The sequence below is a fragment of the Nematolebias whitei genome, chromosome 10 (assembly GCF_014905685.2).
Source record: "Nematolebias whitei isolate Nwh7 chromosome 10, NemWhi1, whole genome shotgun sequence".
In the NCBI taxonomy this organism is placed as follows: domain Eukaryota; kingdom Metazoa; phylum Chordata; class Actinopteri; order Cyprinodontiformes; family Rivulidae; genus Nematolebias; species Nematolebias whitei.
This window is the reverse complement of record NC_056507.1, coordinates 21,910,424-21,935,726: the sequence shown is the minus strand read 5'-3', so window position 1 is coordinate 21,935,726 and position 25,303 is coordinate 21,910,424. Positions and strand designations below refer to the sequence as shown.

The window sequence follows — 25,303 nt, the reverse complement described above, 5'->3', positions numbered from 1 at the left end:
CACACACACACACACACACACACACACACACACACACACACACACACTGCACATTTTATTGTGGACTGCTTCCTCTGTTTAAATGATTGAGAGCTTCTGTTTTTTTAAGGTAAAAGTGTCTATTTTTCACAAGAAGACTACAAAAATTAAATCAGCAGAATTTTGTGATTCAGTTTAGTGTACAGATCATATTTTAAAGCCATTTGTTTTAAACGTTGTTCAAAAGTAATGCTGTTTCAATTTGTGATGGCTGCACAGCAAAGTTAGCTGCTCCCCACAGTAAGATGAACCGTGTACTTGAAAAAATGTTTCTGTACTTGTGCTAAGCCCCCGTCTCATCATTCAGACTATGTTTAGGCCTATCTGACCATCTGCACTCTCTACGGACGCGTGGCAACGCCGAGGCGGCTCTGATCTTAAATCAGGAATCTTTTACATGAAAATCTTTCCTGCACATCAGGGGAAAGTCAAACTGTTCCTAATACAAGTTCTTGTGTTTCCACTCGATCAGCCGTTAGGTGGTAAAGTAACACGCAGTATTGATATGACGATGAAGAAACATCATTTACATTTCAGATAACATAAGTACATTGATGGATTATTCTCTGTCTTTCATCCAGGCTGGTGTGAAGGGAAAACTTGGCAGATTACTTGGGATATTTGAGGTAGGTTTATCAAAACAGTAGTCCCTCATTTATCGTGGGGGTTACGTTCTGGACACCCCCTGCAATAAGTGAAAATTCGCCAAGTAGGGACGTTATATTTATTTTAGTATTTATATATATTTTAAGGCTTTAGAAACCCTTCCCACACTCTTGCGATGTTCTAAACTCTTAAATCTACTAATTTTAACAACATTCTTATATGTAGCTACTAAAGTTTACTTACCAGCTCTTCCCCGGTTGGAGGTCCTAGTGGGCCGGGTGAAAGAGATGAAAAAAGTCTTGGTGGACTCCAGATGGAGCGCCGGACCTTCGGCGACGCGCATCCCTCTCTGAAGTCCTTGTGGGTCAACTGGGAGCTCTCGGGTTCACCGCTGAGTCTGGAGGTCCGGTTCTGGTTCGGTCCCGTGCAACTCTTGAGCGTCGAAATGCATTTTGGGGAGGGCAGACCTTCAGTTGGCCGGCGCGGGACTGGATGTGGTCTACTGAGTACAAGTCTGGATGAAAAAAGTCCCGATGGGCTCCAGATACAACCCCTGGCCTACGGTGGCACTTCCCTGCTTGGAAGTCCTTGTGGGCCAGCTACCAGCTCTCAAGATTCACCAATGGGTCTGGAGGTCTGGTTCTGCTCCAGTTCTGATCCAGTTTGGTGGGTTCCATGTGGCTCTCTGCATCCGCTGGGCGCTGAAGTCACTGTAATAAGCGTCAAACTTTTTCAGATCAGATCAAAACTTTCCCACTAGTATTTCAGCAGAAGGAAACGGGGCTTCTGGGCAGGGCACTGTTGCCTTCTGGGAAATGTGGTCATTATGAGTGGGAATACAGTGTAGGCTTATTGAGAGAAAACTACAAAATGGCGGCGCTTGTCCGAAAAAATTTTTTTCATTAGCTTTCTACTGTACATTATCCAGTACAGTCCCAATCACGTGAGTAACATTAAAGTTGACAACAATTTTTTATTTGTTTGTTTTTTAAATGTTAACGTGTGTTGACAAACCGCGCTATAGCGAGTCCGCGACAGTCGAACTGCGAAGTAGTGAGAGACTACCGTACAATAATTTCATGTTGAAACCCATGAAGCTGAATGAAACCCAGTTTTATCACATTATGATTTCTGCAGAGCAACAGGTGTAAAAGAGCCACTGCTTTGTTTTGAAAAGTACAGACTACAGTACAGTTATTTGTACAGTGTAACACATCCAGTTCATTTAAGAGAAATACTTACCCTGTTTTATGTATTCTTTTGCAGCACAATCAAGACAGCAAACATCGCACTTATGTCTTTACTCTAATTGTGACGGAAACATTGGAAGACTGGGAAGACTCTGTTAATATTGGTATGATTTTTTTAATTTCCTCTTTTTGTCACAGAGTACACTGTATGCAACTGATTCTATTAAAGTACATAGACCTTTAATTTATGAACATGTGGGCAGACCTGCATTATTCTGTGGAAGTCAAGAAGCACAATTAATATTACTACCGGTATTTGTAACAGTTGTCTTGATTTTTTTCTTTTTCTGTGCCTTTGTTTGCAAAACAATTAATGTGTTTTATTATATATTTTTTTACTTCCTGTTTTTTTGCTGCAAACTTTCGGGTGTGTTTAAGGGTTTTTTTTTTTTCACCTCTTATTTCTTAGTTTGTCTTTAGTGGTGCAGTCAGTCCTAAATTAAATTAAGTTTCAAATTTAAGTTGATTCAGCAAGACTTGATTCAGCAAGACAGTCACTCTAAACCTTAAACACATCTTTGAAAGAACATCAAAGTCAGAGTTTCTTTATTGTCATTCACACCACATGTGGTACATGTGGTGGAACAAGATTATGTACCATTTACATCCAACAACTGTAAAAGACAAACAGCAATAAGAGCTAAGATATGAACTAAGAAAAACATCAACTAAAAATACACTAAGCACTAATAGCACAAAAACAATACGCCGAACAGCAGCACGAACATGAGCATGACGCTCAATCCGAGTTTGTTCGAGTTTGTTTGTGGCTCCTCTGACTGATGAAGTCCTTTGGATGAACGATGAAACGTCTCAACCAAAAAAAAAAAGAAACCATCCAGATGACCTGACTGAACTTTGTTGGATCTTTGAAAGAAGTATTTAAAATAAGATAATTATCTGGAGTCCACCTTCTCTCTCAGTCAACACAGAAAACCAGTAGCTGTAAAAGCTTCACAGACATTGTATTGCTTTTGTATAAACTGAATATTTATACTCCTAAAATGTAGGCATCACTTTGTTTTCTGCACAAAGAAACTGGGCCTTGTTTAGATCTGTTGGTCTGGCTCGTGCTGACACACGGTGCTCAGTTTTCTCTGTTTAGTACGCTGTATAATCAGGAGCCCTCGGCTTACTGCCTCAGCTAAAATTAAAGGATCTTTCAGTCGTTTGTCGAGTACACAAACGTTTCTGTTTACATTCACTGCTTCTTACTGGACACATGGTGTCCTGAAGCTCTGACAGCTGTTTAAAAAATAAATCATACTTTATAATGCTCATTTTCTAAAAAAAACAAACAAAAAAAACAAACAAAATAAACCAAAAAAGCCCTGAATACTTTCAGTCATTTATTCTTTGTTTGATGGGAGCATCTAAACACTGTGTATTTCTGCTAAAAACTGTTCACCTTGGAAACTATATGAAATAAGAATAATCATGTCCTACTAATTATTTATGATTCAAGTATACAAATGGTTAACTTAAAAAAAGGAAAAATAAAGTTAAATTGAAAATAAAACAAGTCGGCATCAACTTTTGTTTAGCGTTAGTTTCATTTAAAGACTTCAGATCTGATTTTCAGTGTATATATCTGAGGTGTTATCCTCCTCTCGAAGTTAAAGTAGCTCTAAACAAACATTCCCAACCTGTGTCTAAAATGTGGTTGTTGGTTTTGTTGTTCCCGTCACCCACAGAAATAGACTTCAGCCCGTGCACGTGGGGAGGCGGTAAGGTTACTGTTTGCAGCGTCCAGTTGTTTTCCAGTTTTACTCACCAGTGCTCGCTCTAAATCCCCACACAAAGGCTGTACACGGTCAGGAAGGGTTTGACGCTGCCAGGTGGTGAACTTAAGACAATAGAGGGTGATTTAGTGTCTGACTCAAGCAGGTCCACTGTCAGAATGGGAGGGGATTGGGTTTAAAGCGATGCTTTATAAGACAAATTGTTTTTAATAGAAGATACATTTTCATGAAGAGTTTAGAGACTTGAAATTATTTCAGTTTCCACTCTGACTTAGTGACATGTCTTTTTTGTTGGATCTGGCTTAGAAGATGTGTCCTCATGATTGAATATCTTCAGAGCAGAAACCATGAAAAAGAAAATCTCCATCAGCTTATCTGTAGTTGGCGAGGCAACAGGCCCAGGAGACAAACCCAGACATCCCTCTCCACAATGACACTGTCCAGCTCCTCCTGGGAGACCCCAAGGTGTTCCCAGGACAGAAGATCTCTTCAGCAAGTTCTGGGTCTGCCCAGGGGGCTCTTCCCAGTGAGACATGTTCAGAAAACCTTTAAGGTCCAGGAGGCATACTTAATCAGATGTCTGAACCACCTGAGCTGACTCCTTTTGATGCGAAGGAGTATTTTGGCTGCTTGTCTCCTTGGGTCATCATGATCCAAACCTTATAAACATAGGTGAGGTCCAGTAAATCGAGAGCTTTGACTTTGGACTATACGCTTTCTTCACCAGGACTGATGGAAGCAACAGCCTCATTACTGAGGATCCATCTCCCGTTTGGTTCTCACATCAAACATGAACAATACGCCCAGGTACTTATCTGATCTCAGAAACACCTCCACCTGAGGCATGACAAAGAAGACAATTATGCACAATGTCAGAGTTTTTGTTTGCAGCATGTCCAGGACGGGGCATCAACTTCTGCTTTCATTCGCTCATATTAGGTCACATTAGTAAGAGAGAATTGTAAAAAATAAAATAAAAGTTTAAAACAAAAAGCGGTGTGTGTGGTCTGTCTGCTTTAAAACTATAAGTTAATGTCTGATACTGCCAGTAATCATCATAAATCACCTGAACTGTTTATTGAACTTCACTTGTGTTCTTAATGCTATGAAATCTCCATAAATATACACCCGTGTGTTTAACGTTCTGTGAAAGGGAAATTGAAAACTCCTCAAACATGTGGAAAGGCGTACTTCGCTCAGCTGAGACTAAAGAGATTTTTAAACAAGCTCTGCACTCGTGAACGTTCAGAGCAGCGAGATGTGCAAACACAGTGGCATTTGCTGCACATTTCTCTCAGTCACTTTATGGCCAGCCTACGAGTAAAATGTGGGCAGTATTAAATTTTGAGACTAAACTGTTTATTTCCTGAGTATTTATTACAAGAGAGGGAGTGTTTGTGTAGGTAAACTGTGCTTTTTCATGCTCTTTTCTTATGATATCAATTTATCATTGTAAAAAATAATCCTTAATTATTTGAAGTCATTGTCCAAGTATTTGTACATATGTGTATATGTTATGTATTAGCTATTAGATATCTGTTAGGGTATAAGAGCTGCAGAAGGAACGGAAAGAAAATCATTTAAGGTTTATTGGTGATTATTTGTTGTAGGTCACAGATTTAAACCTTTTACCCCTTGCATGTTCTCACAGGACGGAAGAGGAGATGGTTTAAGGTTGACGAAGCCATCAGGGTACTGCAGAGCCACAAACCTGTCCATGCAGAGTACCTATGCAGACTCGCCGACACCCGTGGCCCGACCTTGTGTTGCCCTGCTCATGACAACGCCCCGCGGTCTAGAGTGATGGAGAACGTGGCACCGCACTACGTTGTTTGCTCCACGCAGGACTCAGACCTGTTCAACAGATAAAGACCCACAGCAAGCAGTTTTTTTCTTCTCAAGAGGACGCCAAGTTGGACGTGATCTGACAAAGAGAAACCTTTTCAAATGTACAGAATGAACCGGTAGCTCTGAAGAGTGGATCAAAGCTGAAAGTGTTTAACAGATACAAACATGAATCACCGAAGCCAACAACTCTTGGGTGGATATTCTTTGTGCTTCATTTGCATTTTAATGGTATTATGTGGTTGTACATATTGAATATTGGATTGACAGCCCCCACAGTGTATTGGTGACTTCCTGCAGGCCGGTTCTGGGAAGATTTGGCTTTTAAAGAAAGCCCATTTCCCACACTGACAGTGCTAAATAATGTCCTTCTGCGAGAGGACATTTTAGGAGGATTAGCCAAAAGGGTGGGAATATTTTAGTACAATTATGTGCTTTTTAAAGGAGGGGGAAGATAAAGCTTGTGTCACTCTTGGCAATGTTTTTGCCCACAGGGAGTTGGTTTAACGTTTGCTTTGGGGCAACAACTAACAGGATTATCTGTAGATTATCCACCTCATTGAGAGAAAACCTTAACACTGTCTGAGACAATATTTCATGTCTGTATTTATGTAGATTTATTGTTGTCAGAGTGGATGTCAGGCTTGATAACATCCTTGCAGTTAAATATCAACTCTTACAAAGCTGGATAGAACTGACACAAATACTATATCTGTTATTCTGGACAGCAACACGCGTTTCTAAGAAATGACATTATTTTTCAAGAATCAAGAGCTTTTGATTGCATTATTGTCTATATTATAAGACCCTTAGAACCTTTAATTATAGGAAAACTAGTTTGTTAGTATATATTTTGAAGTGCCTTATTAAATTGTTTAGTGAACACAGTGCTCACAATGAGGGAAGTAAAAGAAACAATACAGCTTTACAAAGTGCCAAACCAGCTCTTTATTGTCATACCTTTGGTAAAATTTTATTCAAACAAAAATGTTTTTTTTTGTTACAGTTAAATGTAGAATATGTTATTATTATGCACTGATTAAATTTGTGCAAACTGCCCCTGACCCATCAATAAAATATAATTGTTTGAAATATTATTGTACTTTAGGATATAAGACAATAAGTTAACATATTTTAATAGTATTTTTGCATGTGTGACAGGATTATGCTGCTCTGCTGTATATGTATGTTTTAAATAAACATATTTAACAGTTTTTGTAGCTTTTTTAATTCGGGCGCTGTGATCCAGCTGCCCAGCCCTCCCCTCCATGACCCGCCCATCCGCCGCTGCTCCTCCAGCCTGGTCAGGTGTTCGGTGTTTCCGAGTCGTAAACTTGACATTTAAGATAACTGCTCAGATTCTGCGTCGGGACAAATACAGTCATGGCCATGTTCAGACGAATACTACAAATGGTAAGCGATTTTTGGCATTAAATTTACAGGAGTCGCTTTTGTTTTCAGTACAGTAGCTTGTTTTATGTGGGGGACGCAGGCCTATCATGTCGGGCGTTATGATGGGGTACGAGTCTTTTTAAATCTGATTTGTCGTGGATGGGCGGAGCTTTAATTTTTACCTTCGTTTGGAATAGTCCCGCTACTTCGTCAGGTTGAGTTACACATATCAAGCGCTCCTTGTGTTTGGACGACACAGCTAGCTAGTAAATGCTAACATGATTCAGTTGATTAATCTTACTCCTGACATAAATCAAATTGGTGCCTTTATACAAAACCCTGCTTACGGGCACACTATTACATTACTATTCGATTTTAGATATAACTCAGTAAAGGTTTAGTTGTTGAAATTGTTATTTTTAATGTTTCTTTCTTCGCTAGCTGTGTAAGAGCAGCGTTAATTCATCGTTTGCACATGCTAACGCTACCGTTAGCCACACGCTGTGTTGGAAATCCCTGCGTCAGTCAATTGTTTCACGAATAAAGTCATGTGTTTGATACAACTGAGCTTATCGGCACATTAAGTAAATGGTTAGTGAAGCTACCTAGCTGTCATTAGAGTTTCATGCAGGAATAACAGACAGAGGTTAGCTAATTGGATAGCCTCTTTAAAGGACTACGTTACCCGCAATGCATTGCTCACTACTTGGAAGTCATAACTTCAGGTACACTGCTTAGTCATAAACACTGGAACCACAGACAGGAGGGAAGTGAAATACATTTATTAACCTACTACAGTGACACTTGACGGGGAGAGGCTCATATTAGTGACAAGGGAAATATTCTGTGTTTAAAGTAGATGGTTTGAAAACAGAAATATAGGCAAGAATAAAAAGTGCAACACATTAAAATTGTAAAATCATTTCCGATCTGCAGTGATCCTTGTAGATACAAGCAACAGAACTGGATCTCAGTTAATTCGTGTGATTCAACTGGTCCATCTTTATGATTCACCTGCAGAAAACATAACACGGCTTGGTGTAACTTTACTACCTAAACTTCGTAGCTGACCCAAAGCATCTTTTTATGAAAACACAATGTTATTTTTACAAAAGATTCTAACTTTGCACACATAAAAATAGCTTGAAAGTAACAAAATCACAAGCTCAAAGTGTTTGCCCGGCTTTCAAATCGTCCAGATCTCTTGCTAGTGCAGCATGTGTGGGATGTGCTGAACAAACAAGTCTGATCCATGGGATTTTTGTGAGTTTCAGGACTTGAGAGATCTGGTGACAAGTTGCGTTTGCAGTGGAAAAAAAATAAATAAATCAACTTAAATTAAATAGGCATCTATTTTAATAATGTTGGAGCTATAGACATTTTTACTGCCCCAGTCTAGCTGTGTATATTGGTGTAACCCATTTTAACAGTGATAAAGACAATAAAATTTACTACCTTGTCAAAACTCTTCCACCTTTGATCACTTGTATTTTATAACTTTTGATGTTTCGACATGTTTTAGAGTCATGTAAATCATTTCTGGGACAATTTTTTGTTACTAATATGCCAAAGGCAGCACGTTGCAGTCTTGTGTGTGTTGTTTGACTCGGGGTTCAAAGGTTGTTCCATGATGCAGACATCCAGTCTGTTGGAGATTTAGTATTTTAGCTTTCCGCTCAACTCAGTTCAAAGTGCCCAAACTGACTTACACAAACACACAGTTTGACCTCATTCATTCATGGAAACTGTCTTCACAAAATCTTTTTGTGAATGGACCGCCTGTGAAACACCCACCCAATGTTGCAGTCCTTCAGGCCAAAAAAAGACTCTTGAACAAAATATATTCTTTGTTTACTTTGTTATTAACACTTCCTTCTGCCAATAAACCCAAGTAAAGTGTTAATTAAATATTATAAAACAGCTCACGGACTGGAGGATTGCAGTTATGTGAGAAGGAGATCCCATGGACAATCCACACAATTTACAAAAGCTGAAAAAGTTATTTAATGATTCGTTATAGAAGAATTATGTGGTGGTTGGAGTTTTAGCAGCTTGGAGAAAATGATCCCCCCCACATAAAAGCCACAGCTTCACAGAACTGTCTCAGAAACAGGAATGTTAATGTGGGTTGTAAAGGGACAAAGTCAGTGTCAAGGCCTTCACTGAATCCAGAGTTGGACCTGAGAACATTATTTCATGATGGCATTATTAATGTGTAGATGGACAAAGTTTGAGCATTGGTTTGTTTATTTTAGCTACTTTTACATTATATTAGCCTCTGTTTAGCTGCTTTTAGTTTTCATCCTGTGCTGTATGTTTTGGCCACTCTGATGAAAAGAGGAGCTGAGCTGTCAACTGATCACCACCTGGTGGTGAGTCAGATCAGATGTTGGGGGGGGGGGGGGGGGGAGAGATGCTGGAGTGAGGGTTTACTGGGAACATCTGTCAGAAGGATCTTTAAGTCACACCTCTGACAGAGCTTCAACCACATCCCAACGGGGGCGGGGGACATTGAATCTGAGTGCACCATGTTCCCCACGCCTCCATTTTTGAAACAATTACCCTGAACTGTGGCCACAAGGTTGTTGGTGTCACTTGTGGTGACCATCCTTGAACCTGGTGGTGGACACCCTGGGCCATCAAGCTGAAGGAGGAGTCCTTCTCGGGCCCTGTTAGCTGGTAGGACTCGATCAGGAGGCAGCTGAGGGGTATCTGCAGCCCTGGCTGTTGCTGAGGCAGAGGCTCTGATGTGGGAGGAGAGGCCATGGAAAGAGACTTGACTGGCTCCAAGAAGAGAACCTTCTCAGTCCCACCAGCACGCTCATTTCAACCTTTATTTTGTGCTTTTTATCCTTTGCTATGCCTATTTTTGCCTCTGTTCTGCCATTTATTTTTTTTACTTTGAACAACCAAGTTTTTTTAACTGCTTATTTCAGCAGTCATCCGCACTGCAGTTTAAAAATAATAAAAGCAATTGCTCTAGTTTTTATTCAGCTCAGTCATGCTTTGTAGTGTTGCTTTTCTGCAGACTCCTGGCAAAGGAGGCTCTCAGAATGCAGAATCAGAGCAGCCCAGCAGCACCGACCTCAACCATGACCAGAAACCTGATCAGACATCTGAGGTAACTTTCTTTTTCTCAACTAAAGAGTAGATTTGAAGTTGTTCGATCAGTGGCTGAGCTGTTCCTTTGCGCAGGGTTTCATCTGTCCTCAGTGCATGAAGTCTCTCAACTCTGCAGAGGAGCTTTGCAAACACTACGAGCTGTTCCACGACACAGGAGACCTCCCTGCTCACATGGCCCCTACTCGGTTAGACTAATAGTAACATTTAAGATTCCAAGAGGCTGTCTTCTTTGTTTATTTTATATTATTATTACTTTGTGTATTATTCTGAAGTGCTTTTTTTCCTTTTAGTGAAGACCTTACAATGTTGCGGCAGGAGGTTCAGGACCTGCATGCTTCTCTCAAGGTATTTTTGAGCTGTGTGTGTCAAGGTGTTGTGTGAATGTTCCTATAAATACATGACTGTATGTTTTTTTTTTTTATTACCAGGAGGAGAGATGGTTCTCTGGAGAGCTAAAGAAGGAATTAGACAAAGTTCAAGGACATCTGAAGCCAGTAAATCCTTCAAGATATTTAACATGAAATACAGTTTCTGGACGTAAATCTGTGTAAGAGACGATTAATTTTTATTTAATTCCACAGAACGATGGGCAGATGAGCTCAGAGGATGCAGGTAGTGACATTTACGTTTAATAAACAAGCTGAGCGGGAGCACACATCAGTAGCCGCTAACGTGTCGCGTTTTCTCAGTTCTGGAAAGGAAGCTGGTTGAAGCTGAGACGGAGAAGTTCAACATTAAACAGATGAAAGACCTGTTTGAGCAAAAGGCGGCACAGCTGGCCACTGAGATAGTAGGTCAGTGTGGGACTGGGAAACTGGGAGGCCTGTGACTGTGAGTCATTTTACACTTTCAAGTCGTCTTTTACTGGACAACTGTTGGCCTCAGTACATCCATTGTGTTTTGTCCAGTCTGAGACAAGTTGTTGATTATCCCACAGCAGTTTACGTTTTAAAGTTTAACATGAATCACTCTGTCGTGTTGATTCCGTTGTTAATCGATGTATTGTTTTGAAATCTGTCAGACTTGAAGTCTCGTTATGATGAGGAGAAAAGCCTGAGGGAGGCTGCTGATCAGAGGCTTGTCCATTTGATGGAACAGCTGCAGACAGAGAAGCAGGCCAACGAGAGACTCCAGACTGAACTGGTGCAACGCTCACAAGTTTCTGCTGTTGACTCTTTGTTGTTGTTGTTTTTTTTAAACTTCTGGGTTGACCCTGTGCCTTGACTCCGCTCCACAGCTGCAGCGACCGGGAGTGGAGGACGTGGAGGTCCTGCAGAAGGAGCTGGTGCAGGTTCAGACTCTGATGGACTCCATGACCCGTGAAAGGGAGGAGGAGTCCGAACGCCTCCGAAGCCATTATGCAGAGCTGCAGGCTAACTACACTACCTCAGAGGTTAGGAGGCACAAACATGATTTATAGTTTACATTGAACTTTTTGTTTGCTCGGGCCTCCAGCTTCACTCTTCAGGGTTTTATATTCCTGATCAGAAATGGCTGTGAGATCATGCTGTCATATTTTTGACTTTGTGCTTAGTACAGACATTAAATATTGCCTGATGAATAATTCAGGCTTATTTCCTGCATCCTGGAGGACAGGAATATTTATAGACTCCACCAGGTGGCTTCAAGACTGTAATTTTTCACTTTTTAAAATTGCCCTAAAAGGATGGCTTCCTATTTTTACACACGCTGAACCAAATTAGAAATCTATTGATCGTTTCTAAATATATTAAAGTAAGTCTAGTTTTGATTTTGCAGCTTATTCAGCAGCCATATCAGTAGCAAATAAGAATTTCCTTTCAATATTTTGGCGGGAAACATTTAAAGTTCTGTAAATCTTTATGCTTAGATTTATGTTTAGGGACAAACAAAATGCTGAGCAGTCTGATATAAAGTATTAATTTTAATCTGTTCATTGTGTTTTCTGTAGGCAGGCTTATGTTGAATTCATGTGCTGAAATGAGACAAAGCAAAAACAAAAGCACCAAATTAATTTTTATGTCACGTATTCTACTCATAGCTCTTCTAGCAAACATCCCCTAGAGGCTGTTCAGGTCTGGCGTTAAATATCCATCTAAGGGGATTAAATTGCAAGTTCTGATTGGGTGCATTTACACCTGATGTTAATGTGTATCCTTAAATGTGTTTGTGATCAGATGATGGTTAATCCCTCTGTATGCACTCAGACACCAGCAGGTTTGCTGATGTTATTTTTCTGTAAAAATCACAGTGCGTTCAGATATCTGAATGATTGTTATTGTTTGGCCATTAGTGTGGTTAAGCTGCAGTAGCTTGGTGGTCAGTGCTGTGGTCTCAGCTCTGAAGCTGCAGGTTCGAGTCCGGGTTGTGTCATGAAGGGCGTCCAGCATTAAGTTTGCCAAATCTTCCGTCCCGAGATCGCTCGCTGTGGCGATCCCTACATGTGGGAGCAGCCGAAGGAAACAAACAACGTGGTTCATTAATGCAGTTCAGAGCATTTGAGTCACATTTTTGTTGAGTTACCTATTAATAACCTGAATTACCCCTAAATCTGCGTCAAACAAAGATTTAAGATTTTAACCTACATAGGTCCCCCGTGTTCTGCACCATCAGCTGGTTTTATTTATTTTTTGTTAATTTTTTTAAAATTACACATCTCCGCTGTAAACATGACATCTGTGTTGTGTTTATTAGTGTGAATACAACGTGACTTAACACTTCTCAGACTGTGATATACACAACACACTGTATGACAGTGACCACTGTGGGTCCGTGCAGCTCTAAAACAATCAGAACAAACTAAACTGAAGAGAAACTCGCCCACAGAACGTCTTGTAATCCACGTAATCCACTCTGATGGAAAAAATCCAAAAGATTGATTCTAATAAACAGTTTGTTAAAACTTTTAACTCCCCACAAAAATGCAAAACAGATGAACCAAAAAGCTGAATGTTGTCAGTTTAGTAAGAGGTTCGAGGATCAGGACGGATTATATTCAGACTACCGAACCTCAGCAGATAACCTGAGGTGGTCTGAAGGGAAACGTGTTAAAGCTCGTTTTTGTTGTTCAGACCTGACCTCAGCTCTGTCTGAATGAAAACCAACAGCTAAAGATGCGCTAAAGGTTTAACTTTCACCTGTTTAAACTTTTTATTCTTTCAGCCCTGCTGCTCTGTTACAGATCGTAGGCTGTTGTTGTTGTCGTTTTCTGACTTACCTTTGTCCTTGTGTTTCTTTCCCCTCCCTCCTCCTCCCTCTCCTCTCACACTGTTCCCCTCTGCAACATTCAAAACTCTCAAGATTCAAAAACTTCAGGTAAAACTTGTCAACTCAAGTCGGTCTAGAATAAAATGTGATTATTTTATTCAAGCTTTTCATTTCAGATGATTTTTCTCAAGTTGTGTTTAATAATATAAGTTTTATTCATTTTTTTTTATAGAGAGCGCGGCTGTTTTTGTTTTCGTACCCATCCCTCCGTCACAGCGGAGCCTTTGTTTCATGACGACAAAGCAAAAGTCTTTTCACATCAGTCTAATGTGCGTGTCTGTTGGGTTGCAGACGACTATTTCTCAACTCAAAGCGGAGCTGGAGAAGGGCCCACAGGAAGCAGCCGTGTATACGCAACAGATCCACCAGCTGCAGAGCAATCTGAATAATTTGCAGCAACAATGTCAGGTAGCACATACACACAACTTCAACAAAAGAGCTCCTACAGCCCGTTTCCTGGCTCTGGTGCTTGAGGCACAGTAAGCATGTGCAGTTTGTCCCTATTTCCATCTGTGAACTTTTCTTTGTCGCTCTACTTGAGAATGCTCGGCTGTCATCAGCCATCTCTGGCAACCTACACTTGTTGATAAATTTTACAGCTGGCACTATTATTAAACCAGCAGGAGGGAGGGCGTGGGGGGTGGAGGATGCTGCACCACCAGCTCCGTCAGTCAGGATGAAATATCATCGCAGCCAGGTAATGTTAGGGTGCGAATGGAGCGGGAGGTTAGAGGCAGAGGTGGTCTCTCAGCTGTGTGCGTTTCTTCGTACCAGAGGAAGATTATAGAACTTTAAATCTATTAATGTTCTTCTCAGACTTAATACGAATGATTATTTTACGAGAACGGAGATTAAATTACTCAAGTCAAGTGTAAGACAGGTGGACAGTCATCATGGGTTTTAGGTTTCCGAAGAGGCTCGTTAAAGTTCAGTGGAAGGCTGTTAAGTGCAGATGTCCCGTGTTATTCTGAAGTTAGCAGCTCACTCCGTCATAAACACCCTTTTATTCTTTGCCACCCTGTTGCCAAGTTGACTGTCAGAACTGAGAGCAGGACAAGTGCGGCACCGCTCTGCAGGAGTGGCATGCCTCACTTTATTCTTGACTCTTGACAGCTGAGTGTTCTTTTCCACGGATCATGTAACGAGGGGCTGAGGCTCTTCACGTTGCAGCTCATTTCAGTCTGTTCTGAGTAAGAAAAAACAATAATAATGTTCAGTTGGGGTTTGATGGTCCGTCAGAAACACCAGAGTGCAATAATTTGAGCAGTTAGTCTATTTATTCTAACCATTTGCTGATTATGTGCCAGTAATAATCTCTGCCTCGTGTTTTTTTTGTCTTTTTCTCCCAGAGTCTGTCTGAAAAGCTTTCACGTAGGGAGAAGGAGTATCAAAAACTAGAGGAGCACCTAGGAGCTGAGAAATCTGCCAAGAAGGAGGTCCAGGACAGCCTGAGGGAGAGGGAGTCGGAGGTGCAGGAGCTGCAGGCTCGGGCCGCGGGGGCCGAAGCCTCCCTGCAGAAGGCCTCGGCCGAGCTCACAGAGAGGGCCGAGGAGGTGGCCAAGTTCAAGAGTGAGGTCGCAGCGCTGGAGGTGAAGAACGCAGAGATGAAGGTGGAGAGGAAACAGTTGGAGCAGCAGAGGGAAGAAAAAGAAAGTAAAGGTGCTCAGCAGCAGACTGAGATCAGTCAGGTGAGACTACAGACTGACAGAAACTCCAGCAGACAGACATGAACAAGTACAGTCAATATTTTAGTGACATGTTTGATCTAAAGCAGCTTCAGTACTGCCCCCCCCCCACCCCCCACCCATCATCTTCTGAGCATCACTGCCTGATTTAATGTGGGTGAGATTAAGCTCCATGTAACATTTTCATTCATAAATATACAGTAGTCCTTCATTTATCGCGGCGGTTAGGTTCCACAAACCCCCACCCCACGCAATAAGTGAAAAACCGCAAAGTAGGGACGCTATGTTTATTTTAGTATATATATATATATTGTAAGGCTTTATAAACACTTCCCACACACTTGCAATGTTCTAAACTCTTAAACCTACATCATTTTAACAACATGCGTACAGTACTGTATATGTAGCTACTAAATTTTACTCAAGGCTCTGCAGAACACAGCAACAGCGGTCCAACTAGGTTCTGTCCGACCCAGTTCATTTCTGCAGACGTAACCTGCAGCAACAAAGCCCAAAATCAGTCCTCTAAACTCTTAAACCTACTAGTTTTAACAACATACATATATGTACTGCAGTAGCTACTGCAAAATTTGATATGGTTACTCACCAGCCTTGGTCCGGTTCTGGACAGCTTCTGATCGGCGCTCTGCAGCCGTTGAGCACCAGATGCTTTTAGAGAGCCGGACCTTCAGAGAGCCAGCACAAAACCACACAATGGTCCAGATAGAGTCCAAATAATCCAGAAAAATCGGATGGTAAAAAGTCCAGGTGAGCTCCGGAGAACACACGGGACCTCCCAACAATGTCTCCCTGCACGAGAGGCTCAAAAGTTCGGTTCTGGTCGGCTCTCTGCAGTCACTGAGCGCCAAAGTCACTATGAATAAGGACCAAACTCTTTAGTCAGGTTCGGATCGGATCAAAACTTTCCTTCCATTTTGGCAGAAAGCAGCGGGCTGGAAGCACTGTTGAATTCTGGGAAGTGCACTGTTGCCTTGTGGGTAATGAAGTTTTTTTGGACTGACAACTGTGTAGGATTGTCACTCCCCGATCTGTTACGGAAGCACGATCCGTAGTGTTCATTTGCGCATGCGCTAAAAGGAATACTTCTGGCTCGCCGTTGTTTATGAATAAGAACAGTCTTAATTTATTTAGAAAAGTACGTGTTCTATCTCCGTCGATCTTCATGTTGCTAATTTACGCCACTCGTATTTCCGTTAAAATCACTGACATATTTACGTCTGTGGTTAAGATGATATGCGACACATTAGACCTGACCCCCAGCCTGGGCTGAATGAGAAAAACCCAGCAAGATACAGAATGAATTATTTCCACGGTGAAACAGCGCCACCCAGTGGTGAAGCTGCATATCATTTTAACCATGACGTCAATAAGTTAATGATTTTAACGGAAATACAAGTGACGTAAATAAGCAACATGAGGATCGTCATAGATAGAGCTCATACTTTTCTAAGTAAATTAAACAGTTCTTGTTCATAAACGGAATTATAACATTGTCTAGGAAAATTAATAAATTTATAGAAAGATATATTTAAATTTATATGAATAAATATGGTGCGTTTCATAAATAGTATATTTTATTAATATCAAGTAATTATTTCCAGGACATTTTCCTTAATCTAGCCTGTTCAAAGGTGATCCGTGCGACCCGGAAGTATTCTTTTTAGCGCATGTGCAAATGAGCAACACTACGGATCGTGCTTCCGTAACAGATCGGGCAGTGACGGTGCTTATTGAAAGAAAACTACAAAATGGCGGCGCCTGTCCGAATTATTATTTTTTGTCAATAACTTTTTCACAACCACGAGTACAGTGATATTACTCTACAAGTGTGTGTAAAAAGAAAAAAAAAGTCCAATAAATTGGACTCCACAAACCGCGATAGAGCAGTCCATGAAAGTCGAACAGCGAAGTAGCGAGGGACTGTTGTATTCAGTTATTCCTAAATCAAACAATTTGGAACAAATTCATTCTGGTGTAGAAGCTCAACCTTTACAGGTTAAAGGAGTAACTGCATCTCTGATACACAAAGTCAACTTTATCAATAATTTTAGAGGACTAAATGTGATCTTCACAGTTTTCTCTGCTCAGTGTCGATCATTTTGTACTTTCAATTCCAACACGTGTCATTGTTCTCCTTCAGCTGCACACCAAACTCCTGGAGGCTGAGCGGCAGGTGGGCGAGCTGCAGGGTCGTCTGAAGGAGCAGAGGCAGCTGTCAGGGGAGAAGCTGAAGGACCGCGAGCAGCAAGCAGCCGACCTGCAGCTCAAACTCTCCCGGGCAGAAGAACAGGTAGAAGGATGAAAACGTTCCCACATTGATGGCTGAGCAAAGTGCAAGTCTGCTGTACCAATTGTTTTGTGAAAGATAACTTTAGAATATGAAATAAGACAAACAAAATAAGACATTTTTTTAGCAGCAGAAGAAAATTATGAACAATAAACAAGAATCTTGATGCTAATTAAAGCCCTGTGTTAAAAAAGGGATACAAAAAGAACAAAGGCCAAATAACTTGGGGAGTTAAAGTTTGGTGCAGAAACCTTAAGATGCATAAAATAATCATTCAGCTTGCTGCTGTGTTTTGCCTCAGCTGAAGGAGAGCTGCAGTAAGAGCACAGACCTGCAGCACCAGCTGGAGAAAGCCAAGCAGCAGCACCAGGAGCTGCAGGCGCTGCAGAAAAACACCAACGGCAAACTGCGGGAGGCGCAGGTAGCAATCACCAAAAATATTGGAGAGCACAAAGACGGGAGTCAGTTGCTTTCATGTTTGTTTTTTTAAGATGTTCACTTGAAATAGCTGAAGTATTTGTTTTTCTTTTAACCTTTCTCCTGTGTTTCTAAATGTATGATCCATGACTTTTAATAAAAAAAAAAAATTATAAACATGTTGAGTCAGATTTTAAATATTTATTTGTTTTTTTGCTGTAGAACGACTTGGAGCAGGTGCTGCGTCAGATTGGAGATAAAGATCAGAAGATCCAGAACCTGGAAGCTCTGCTTCAGAAGAGTAAAGACATTGTGAGTCAGCTGGAAGCTGAGAGAGAGGACCTGTGTGCCAAAATCCAGGCTGGGGAGGGAGAGACAGCAGTCCTTAACCAGCTCAAAGAGAAGAACCACGCTCTACAGGAGCAGGTGGACACACACACACACACTTCAGACAAACTAATAGAAAGTGTTCTGTGTATGAACTGACTCCTGACCCTCGGTGTCAGAGCTTAACGTTTTCTTTTTGTGGGGGGATTTTTCAAGGTGACACAGTTGACTGACAAGCTGAAGAACCAATCAGAGAGCAACAAGCAAGCTCAGGATAACTTGCACAAACAGGTCCAGGAGCAGAAGACTCTGCTGCGTTCAGCCCAGGACCGAGCTCAGACCCTGGAGACGTCCGTCACCGAGCTCACCGCTCAGCTCACAGACACCAAGGAGAAAGTCGCACAGCTGGATGCTCAGGTCTGTCAGCATCATGGAGGAATACAGACTCGAGTAATGTTTGATGTAAAGTATTTATTTATTTATTTATTCAGCTGAAGGCAAAAACCGAGCTGCTGCTGTCTGCAGAAGCAGCCAAGGCTGCACAGAAAGCCAACCTGGAGAACAACCTGGAGGCTGCTCAGCACGCCCTGCAAGACAAACAGCAGGTCGGGTTCTGGTTCTTCTATAATTAACGTTGATATAAATACTGAAACGTTGTGAACATAGAACTGGTGGCTCTGTAACTTCCTTTCCTCGGTTATTTGTGAAATTTTCCCATTAAACTCCTTGTTTTGTGCAGGAACTGAATAAAGTTCAGAAGAACGTTGAGGAGAAGGCCCAGAGGCTCAAGGAGAGACAGGAGCAGTGTGCTCAGCTGGAAACCAGTCTGAAGGAATGTAAAGACAAACTACTGGCCTCAGAGCAGCGAGCTGAGCAGCTGGAGGGGCTCAATAAGGTTCCTTGTTGATTTCATCTACATTTTGTCACGTTACTAACTTCAAAGGATTTTACTAGGAGTTCTTCTTTAGACATGGCTTCAAGCTCGGACTGGACGGAGTGCGTCTGTGAACAGAAATGTTCAAGTCTTTCCACAGATTCTCAGTTAGATTTAGGTCTGGTCTTTGACTGGTCTGTTATACAGTTTGATCTAAATGATCCATCAGGCTGGATGGTGAACCTCTGTATTGATCTCAAGTCTTTCGCAGCTCCTGGCAGGTTTTCTTCCAGGATTTCTCTGTATTTAGCTCCGTCCATCTTCCCATCAGCTCTGAGCAGATTTTCTGCACCACAGTTGTGATGGTGTTTTCAGGTTCAAGGGCAGTGTTAGTTTTTCCCCACACGCCATGTTTGTATTTAGCTCAACTTGCCCAAGAGGTTCAGTTTTTCTCTGGTTTGAGCATTACATCTTCTTCCACATGCTTGCTGTGTTCCTAAATGGCTTGTGGTAAAAAGGACTTCTTCTGGGGGATTTGTGGCGTGCACAGCTAATAGTTGTTTTAGTTGTGGGCAGATTCTCCCACATGAGCTGCAGCTCCTCCAGAGTGACTGAGTTTTTTAGCTGCACATCAGATTAATGCTCTCCTTGTCCAGCCAGTCAGTTTAGGTGGACACTCATGTCTTGGTAGGTTTTCAGTTTTGCCGTACCCTTTCCATTTTCAGATGTTGGATTGAACAGAACTCCATGAGATGTTCAGAGCTTGGGATATTGTTTTATAACCTAAACCAGCTTTAAACTTCCAAACAGCTGTTGTTTCTTGGTCTTCATGTTAGATCACTAATGTTCTGTAACAAACCTGCAAGGCCTTCACAGAACAGCTGGAGTTATACTGAGGCTAAATGACTCTCAGGTGGACTTATTAATGATGAGGTAATATGTAAAGGCAGTTTGTTGTTTTGGATTTTAGTCTGTGGTGTCAAAGAGAAAGGGGGTGAAAAGAAATGCACGAAACACTTTACAAAGTTTTATTCATCTATTATTCAGTTTTCTTCCACTTAATTATGACTAACTTCATGTTGGTCTATAACAAAAATCTTGATAAAATACCTTTAAGATTGATTTTGCAACGACAAAATGTAGAAAAGTTCAGTGGATGTCAATGCTTTTTCAAAGGCTATGCTTTTTTAAATTTATTTATTTTGCTGTAATCAGAAACTGGAGTCGCAGCTAGCAGAAGCCCAAACCGTGCGGGATCAGGTGCAGCAGGAGGTGCAGAAACTGCAGAAGGAGAATTCAGAGGTTAAACGGAAAGGAAAGGAGCTGCAGCGCTGCCTGGAAACTGAGAAGGATGGGTGAGACAAACTACACAGTCCTGCCCGGATTCGTTTGAACAAAGTCATCATTGACAATATGAACTTTTTAAAAGCCTGTAACAGAAAATATTTCATTTGTTAAGCACTAAAACTCTTCAAGAGGAATTAAAGAAAAAAGCTGCAGCTTTGAGTGACATCCAGCAGTGTCTGGAGCGCTGTGAGCAGGAGGCGGCTGCTCTGAAGGGGAATCTGGACAAGGTGACCCAGGAAGGAAAGGATCAGCGCACAGAGCTGGACAGGAAGGCTCAGAGTCTGGCTGTGGAGCTGCAGAAGGTCCAGCAGGAGAAAGAAGCTCAGAGGAAGGAGCTTGTTGCTGCTAAGGAGAGCTTGGAAAAGACTAGCAAGGCACTGAAAGAGAGTCGAACTCAACTGGACTCAGAGAGGAAGAACCATAAATCAGCCATGGACGAGAAGGTAGGCTGTCTCTAAAACATGTGACGACTTATTGTTTACAACAACAGATCATCACTGAAGGCTTTATTCTGTCTGAATCCTCAGGAGAAGTCTAATGAAAAAACAAAGCAGGAGCTTTTCAAAACGAACGAGTCCATCACAAAAGCAATGAAGGAAACCCAGGAGCAGCTGGGGCAGATGAGAGAGGTACAAACCTCTGGAGGAAAACTGACGAGCAAACTTTATTATTTTCAAAATTAACACTTTGTTGCTGCATGTTCAAATGTCAGGCAGAGAAAAAGTTGAAGGTGCAGCTGACATCCGTGGAGCAGCAGCACTCAAAGACTCAGGGAACACTGAAGGTGAAGGAGACGGAGTTGGAGAGAATACAGACGGAGCTGAAAACCATTAAGGGCTCTTTAGAGGAGGAGGTGAAGAAGCTGCGGGGCCAAGTGACAGAGCTGCAGGACGCCTGCGTCAAGAAGGTAAGAAGTCGCAATGTTCAGGCAATTTAAAGTAAAGGATCCAAAACTTCAAATTCATAAAAACTTCTGTTTTACTTGTGTCCCCAGGCAGAAGAAGAAAGTAAACTGAGAGCTCGGGTGTCGGAGCTCACCCAGGAGGTAACGTCTGAGAAGAGCCGGACAGCAGAGCTGCAGAAAGCCTCGAAGCAAAACCAGGAAATCTTTACCAAGCTGCAGTCCGACTTTTACGGCAAAGAATCTGAGGTTTCTGCTCTGCGGCAAGACCTCAAGGTAAAAAAAAGTCCAGGCTAAATCGTCTGAAAACAGTCTGAATTCAAGGCAAAGCGTTCCTTAAATCAGTGGTTCCCAACCCTGGTCCCTGAGGAACACCATCCTGCATGTTTCGGTTGTTTCCTGCTCCAACGCGCCTGATTCAGTGATTTAATTACATCCTCAAGTTCTGCAGAAGCCTGTTAATCACCCATTCATTCAAATCAAACGAGTCAAATCAGGAAAACGAGTAAAACATGAAGGATGGTGTTCCTCAAGGACCAGAGTTGGGAACCACTGGTTTATACAGCAACGTTGATGAAAGTCTTCTTGTTTTATTGATTTCCTCTCACGATGCTCAAATGTGACTTTCTGTGACTGCAGACGTCGGAGGACAAACTGAACGTGACCCAGGAGGAGCTGGCTGCTAACATAAGCCATCAGACGGGTTTAGAGGCTCAGATCCAGGATCTGAAAGCGGGTCGCAGCTTGTTGGAGCAGAAGCTCTCCAAACGAGATCAGGAGCTCCAACGGCAGGAACAAAGCGTGAAGGAGCTCCAGGAGCAGCAGGTTGGAGAAAAGAAAACGGCTAACACATAAAGACACACAGGTTTCGGTCCATGAGCATTTCCTTAAATCGTGCGCACCTGTACAGGGTCGGGCTAACGAGGCGCTGCAGGAGGAGAGAAACAAGATGGAGGAGCTGAACAGCACCAAGGTTGTTCTGGAAAAACATGCAACAAGACTATCGTCTGAGCTAAAAAGTCTTACAGAGAAGAGCGGGAGGGTGAGGGCGGCTTCACTAATCCATCAGCTGAGATCTGCTTTTATTTAAGCATGTACTTGAGAGCTGTTATTGTTTAGGAGCTGGGCGAGCTGCGGGAAGCCAAACAGCTGCTGATCCAGCAGAAGCTGGAGCTGCAGGGTCAGCTGGAGGCAGCTCAGGGAACCCTCAAACAGGAGCAGAAAGACCACCAGGCCACCAGGGACAGCAGGAGCAAGAGAGAGGAGCAGCTCCTCAACCAAACAAAGGAAGTCCACGATCAGCTGGTAGGCGGCCTCCGCAAGAAAACCCACCAATAGATCGTCCCCTTCCTGTCTGAGCTGTTCTTTTTCATTTTCTAGGCGGCAGAGAAGCGAGCCAGGGAAGAGCAGGTGAAGCGCGGCGAAGAGGCCGAGGTGAAGCTGAGCGTGCAGGTGACGGCGCTCAACGAGAACGTGGCCACGCTGAAGAGGGAGTGGCAGAGCAGCCAGAGGAGGGTGGGCGAGCTGGAGAAACAGACGGACGAGCTGAGAGGAGAGATCGCCGTGCTGGAGGCCACGGTCCAGAACAACCAGGACGAACGGCGGGCTCTTCTGGAAAGGTTGGTGGGCGTGGCTTTCATGATTCAAATCACTTTTTTCTTACTGTAATTGGGTGCAAGAAATATCTAATTTTAGCTCAATATTACTGCCACTTTATCTACTTTAGTGCTTGGTTCTAGAATTGGCCGCTCGGGGTGGCTGCGTGTTGGAGCAGCTCTCTTACTTTCATTCTGATTTATTGCTTTTGAAAACTTAAATTCCTCTTTTTTCTGGATGTAAATCACTTTTTCAGATGATTATTTCCTCTGGTATCAGATGCTGTGCAGCTGGAATGATTTTTACTGAAGCTTTTTTTTTTTTAACTTTTGGGCCTTTGTTATGATGCGTAACCATGACAACAAGATGTTTTTAACAACCAGGAGCAGCTGATTAACATCTCAAAAGCTCAAGTACCTCAGCTACAGCCCCAAATCCCAAATGAGTTGAAAAGGAGGCGCTGTGGACGAATTCCCGTCAACCTGGAGGCGGTGCTCGAGTACCTGACCACCGAGTCCTGAAGTTGGTGAGAAACTTGGCTCGTGACAACGGGAGGACCGGTATCATCCCCCGGCACCTTCAGCTGTTTGTCCGTGGTGATGAGGAGCTCCGCAGACTGCTGGGAGGAGTGACCATCGGTCAGGGAGGAATTCTGCCCAGTATTTGGGCAGTCCTGCTGCCCAGGGGAACTAAGAGGCCCGCCGGATCTGACATCCAGCTGGATCTGGGTGAATGGATCGGGATCTGTGGCCAGATTCTTCGCTTCACTGCAGAGATCCTTCCTGTCCACAGTTATCAACATTTATAACAACTCTTGAATGAAACCAAGATGATGAGCTACGACAACACTTAATTTCACTTTGGGATTAATAAAGTATTTTTGAATTTGAATTTGAATTAACAAAAAAAATTGAACTAAATTTTTTTTAAACACTTTAAATTTTTATTTATGACGGCAGCACTTTGCCTGTTTTCAGACCGTTTATGTTCTAAATATTTAAACCCAATTAAAGCCCAACTCAAAGTCCAGACCAGCACTGCAGCAAGCGCTGTGTGCTCCTAACAGCCGAGTGTTGTTTCAGCTTGGTGGTGCATCATTTAGCTAAAAGAGTCGACGCTGTTTCCAAATAACTGCTGACAAACATCATGACGTTACAGGAAGTTCTCCTCTTGTTTAATAAAGACGAGCTGCGTTTCATTAACTTTTTGTCCTTTTCAAGTACCTGCTCAGGAACTAGATGACAGGAATGACCTGTGCCGTGTGCTTCAGGTGTGTGAAAGGAGAAGGGGAGATGGAGAAGCTGCAGACCAAAGTGATGGAGCTCAGGAGGAAGCTGGACGATACAACAGCAGCCATGCAGGAGCTCGGCAGAGAGAACCAGTCGCTGCAGGTAGGACAAATAAAAACGACTACAGAGCAAACTAGTAAGATACTACACTGCAGGGTTTACAGTATTCACCTACACACAGGGGGAAAAGGTTATGGGATCTGTTGTTGTTGATGCTTGTAGATCAAACAGTCACAGAGTTTGACCAGGAAGTGGGCTGAGGACCACGAGGTGCAGAACTGCATGACCTGTGGGAAAGGCTTCACGGTCACCGTCAGAAAGGTGAGGAACTTTTTTTTTTTTTTTTTTATATATATATATATATATATATACAAACAGCTGAGCACGTTGATTTTATTTCATTGAACTTTTCTCCCTCTTTTAAAAACAATCATTCCAGCACCACTGCCGACACTGCGGGAACATTTTCTGCGCCGAGTGCTCGTCGCGGAACGCCCTGACACCGTCCTCCAAGAAGCCGGTGCGGGTGTGCGAGACGTGTTTCGAGGAGCTCCAAGGCTGATGGGCGTTTAATTTTATTAATCCTCCTCATGTCATCCCCTTAACCCCCCTCCATACTTTTCTCTATTCCAACGAGGAGTCTGTCATTTTTAACGTGCACTATAAATGATAAACCAAGTACGCCGACTCCCATCGGACTTCTGGTTCTGACGTTCTACTGAGGTGACGCCAGAATCACGTGATGGGACGAGATCGATTTGTTTGTATCTGTTTTTGTGCCTTTGCTACTCCTGTGGACCGCCAGAGAGCGGAACCAGTGAGAATGAACCATCGTCCATCTCTTTAAACTCGTATCCATCGCTGTCGTCAGCACACGGTGTTAAACGTCTGCAGAAGTCTTTATTGTAACCGTGGAGAGGAACTCTGCCCGTTACTTTAATATTTGATTCTAACCCAGAACTGATCAGTCACTTGAAAGTCCTCGCTTTAATTAAAAATAATGATTTTTTATATTAAAATTTCATTTAAATAATGAGGTAATTATGTGTAGTTTGCAGATCAGGTGTAAAATAACAGTTTTCTTCTACTACCATCCTGATCCACAACAAGATGAACTAGTTTCTAGTTTTTTAATTTATTTTCATGTGAGCAATTTGTCATGAACACAAGATGAAGACAGTATTTTAAAAGCAAAATAATGCAGTTTTATTAAATTGACTGCATTAAGAGCGTCAGATTTTTGTCAGTATCTGTCAGGTTCAGCAGTGTATAACCCGTAGCTTAACAAAGTTTGGACGATGTGCAAAATGTAAAGA

General features: G+C 42.3%; 2 protein-coding genes across 2 annotated transcripts in view; both read left to right on the top strand.

Annotated features, from left to right (window-relative positions):
* Positions 1-6,205, top strand: part of nudt4a (nudix (nucleoside diphosphate linked moiety X)-type motif 4a) — an 18,563-nt gene extending 12,358 nt beyond the window's left edge. The window contains exons 3-5 of the mRNA XM_037682791.1: positions 621-665; positions 1,912-1,999; positions 5,289-6,205. Of these exons, the coding sequence (XP_037538719.1) occupies positions 621-665; positions 1,912-1,999; positions 5,289-5,506 (351 nt within the window). The 3' untranslated portion in view covers positions 5,507-6,205. The remainder of the gene's footprint in view (positions 1-620; positions 666-1,911; positions 2,000-5,288) is intronic.
* Positions 6,206-6,856: 651 nt separating this feature from the next.
* On the top strand, positions 6,857-25,039 carry eea1 (early endosome antigen 1). The gene is made up of 30 exons (XM_037683459.1): positions 6,857-6,895; positions 9,903-9,995; positions 10,070-10,182; positions 10,288-10,342; positions 10,426-10,491; positions 10,579-10,609; positions 10,687-10,791; positions 11,019-11,140; positions 11,235-11,390; positions 13,277-13,291; positions 13,535-13,651; positions 14,593-14,931; positions 17,090-17,239; positions 17,538-17,657; positions 17,876-18,079; positions 18,197-18,397; positions 18,472-18,585; positions 18,720-18,875; positions 20,070-20,209; positions 20,314-20,644; positions 20,729-20,830; positions 20,914-21,108; positions 21,196-21,378; positions 21,742-21,927; positions 22,013-22,144; positions 22,222-22,407; positions 22,483-22,721; positions 23,969-24,089; positions 24,210-24,308; positions 24,427-25,039. The coding sequence occupies exons 1-30, from the start codon at positions 6,866-6,868 to the stop codon at positions 24,547-24,549; spliced, it is 4,224 nt and encodes a 1,407-aa protein (XP_037539387.1). The 5' UTR covers positions 6,857-6,865; the 3' UTR covers positions 24,550-25,039.
* The last annotated feature ends 264 nt before the right edge of the window (positions 25,040-25,303 follow it).

Excerpts from the sequence above, each read along its gene's own strand:
- eea1 (XM_037683459.1), top strand. The coding sequence starts at position 6,866 with ATGGCCATGTTCAGACGAATACTACAAATG. Across the intron at positions 11,141-11,234 it reads AGAGACTCCAGACTGAACTG|CTGCAGCGACCGGGAGTGGA; the intron begins GTGCAACGCTCA and ends TCCGCTCCACAG. Across the intron at positions 14,932-17,089 it reads AGCAGACTGAGATCAGTCAG|CTGCACACCAAACTCCTGGA; the intron begins GTGAGACTACAG and ends GTTCTCCTTCAG.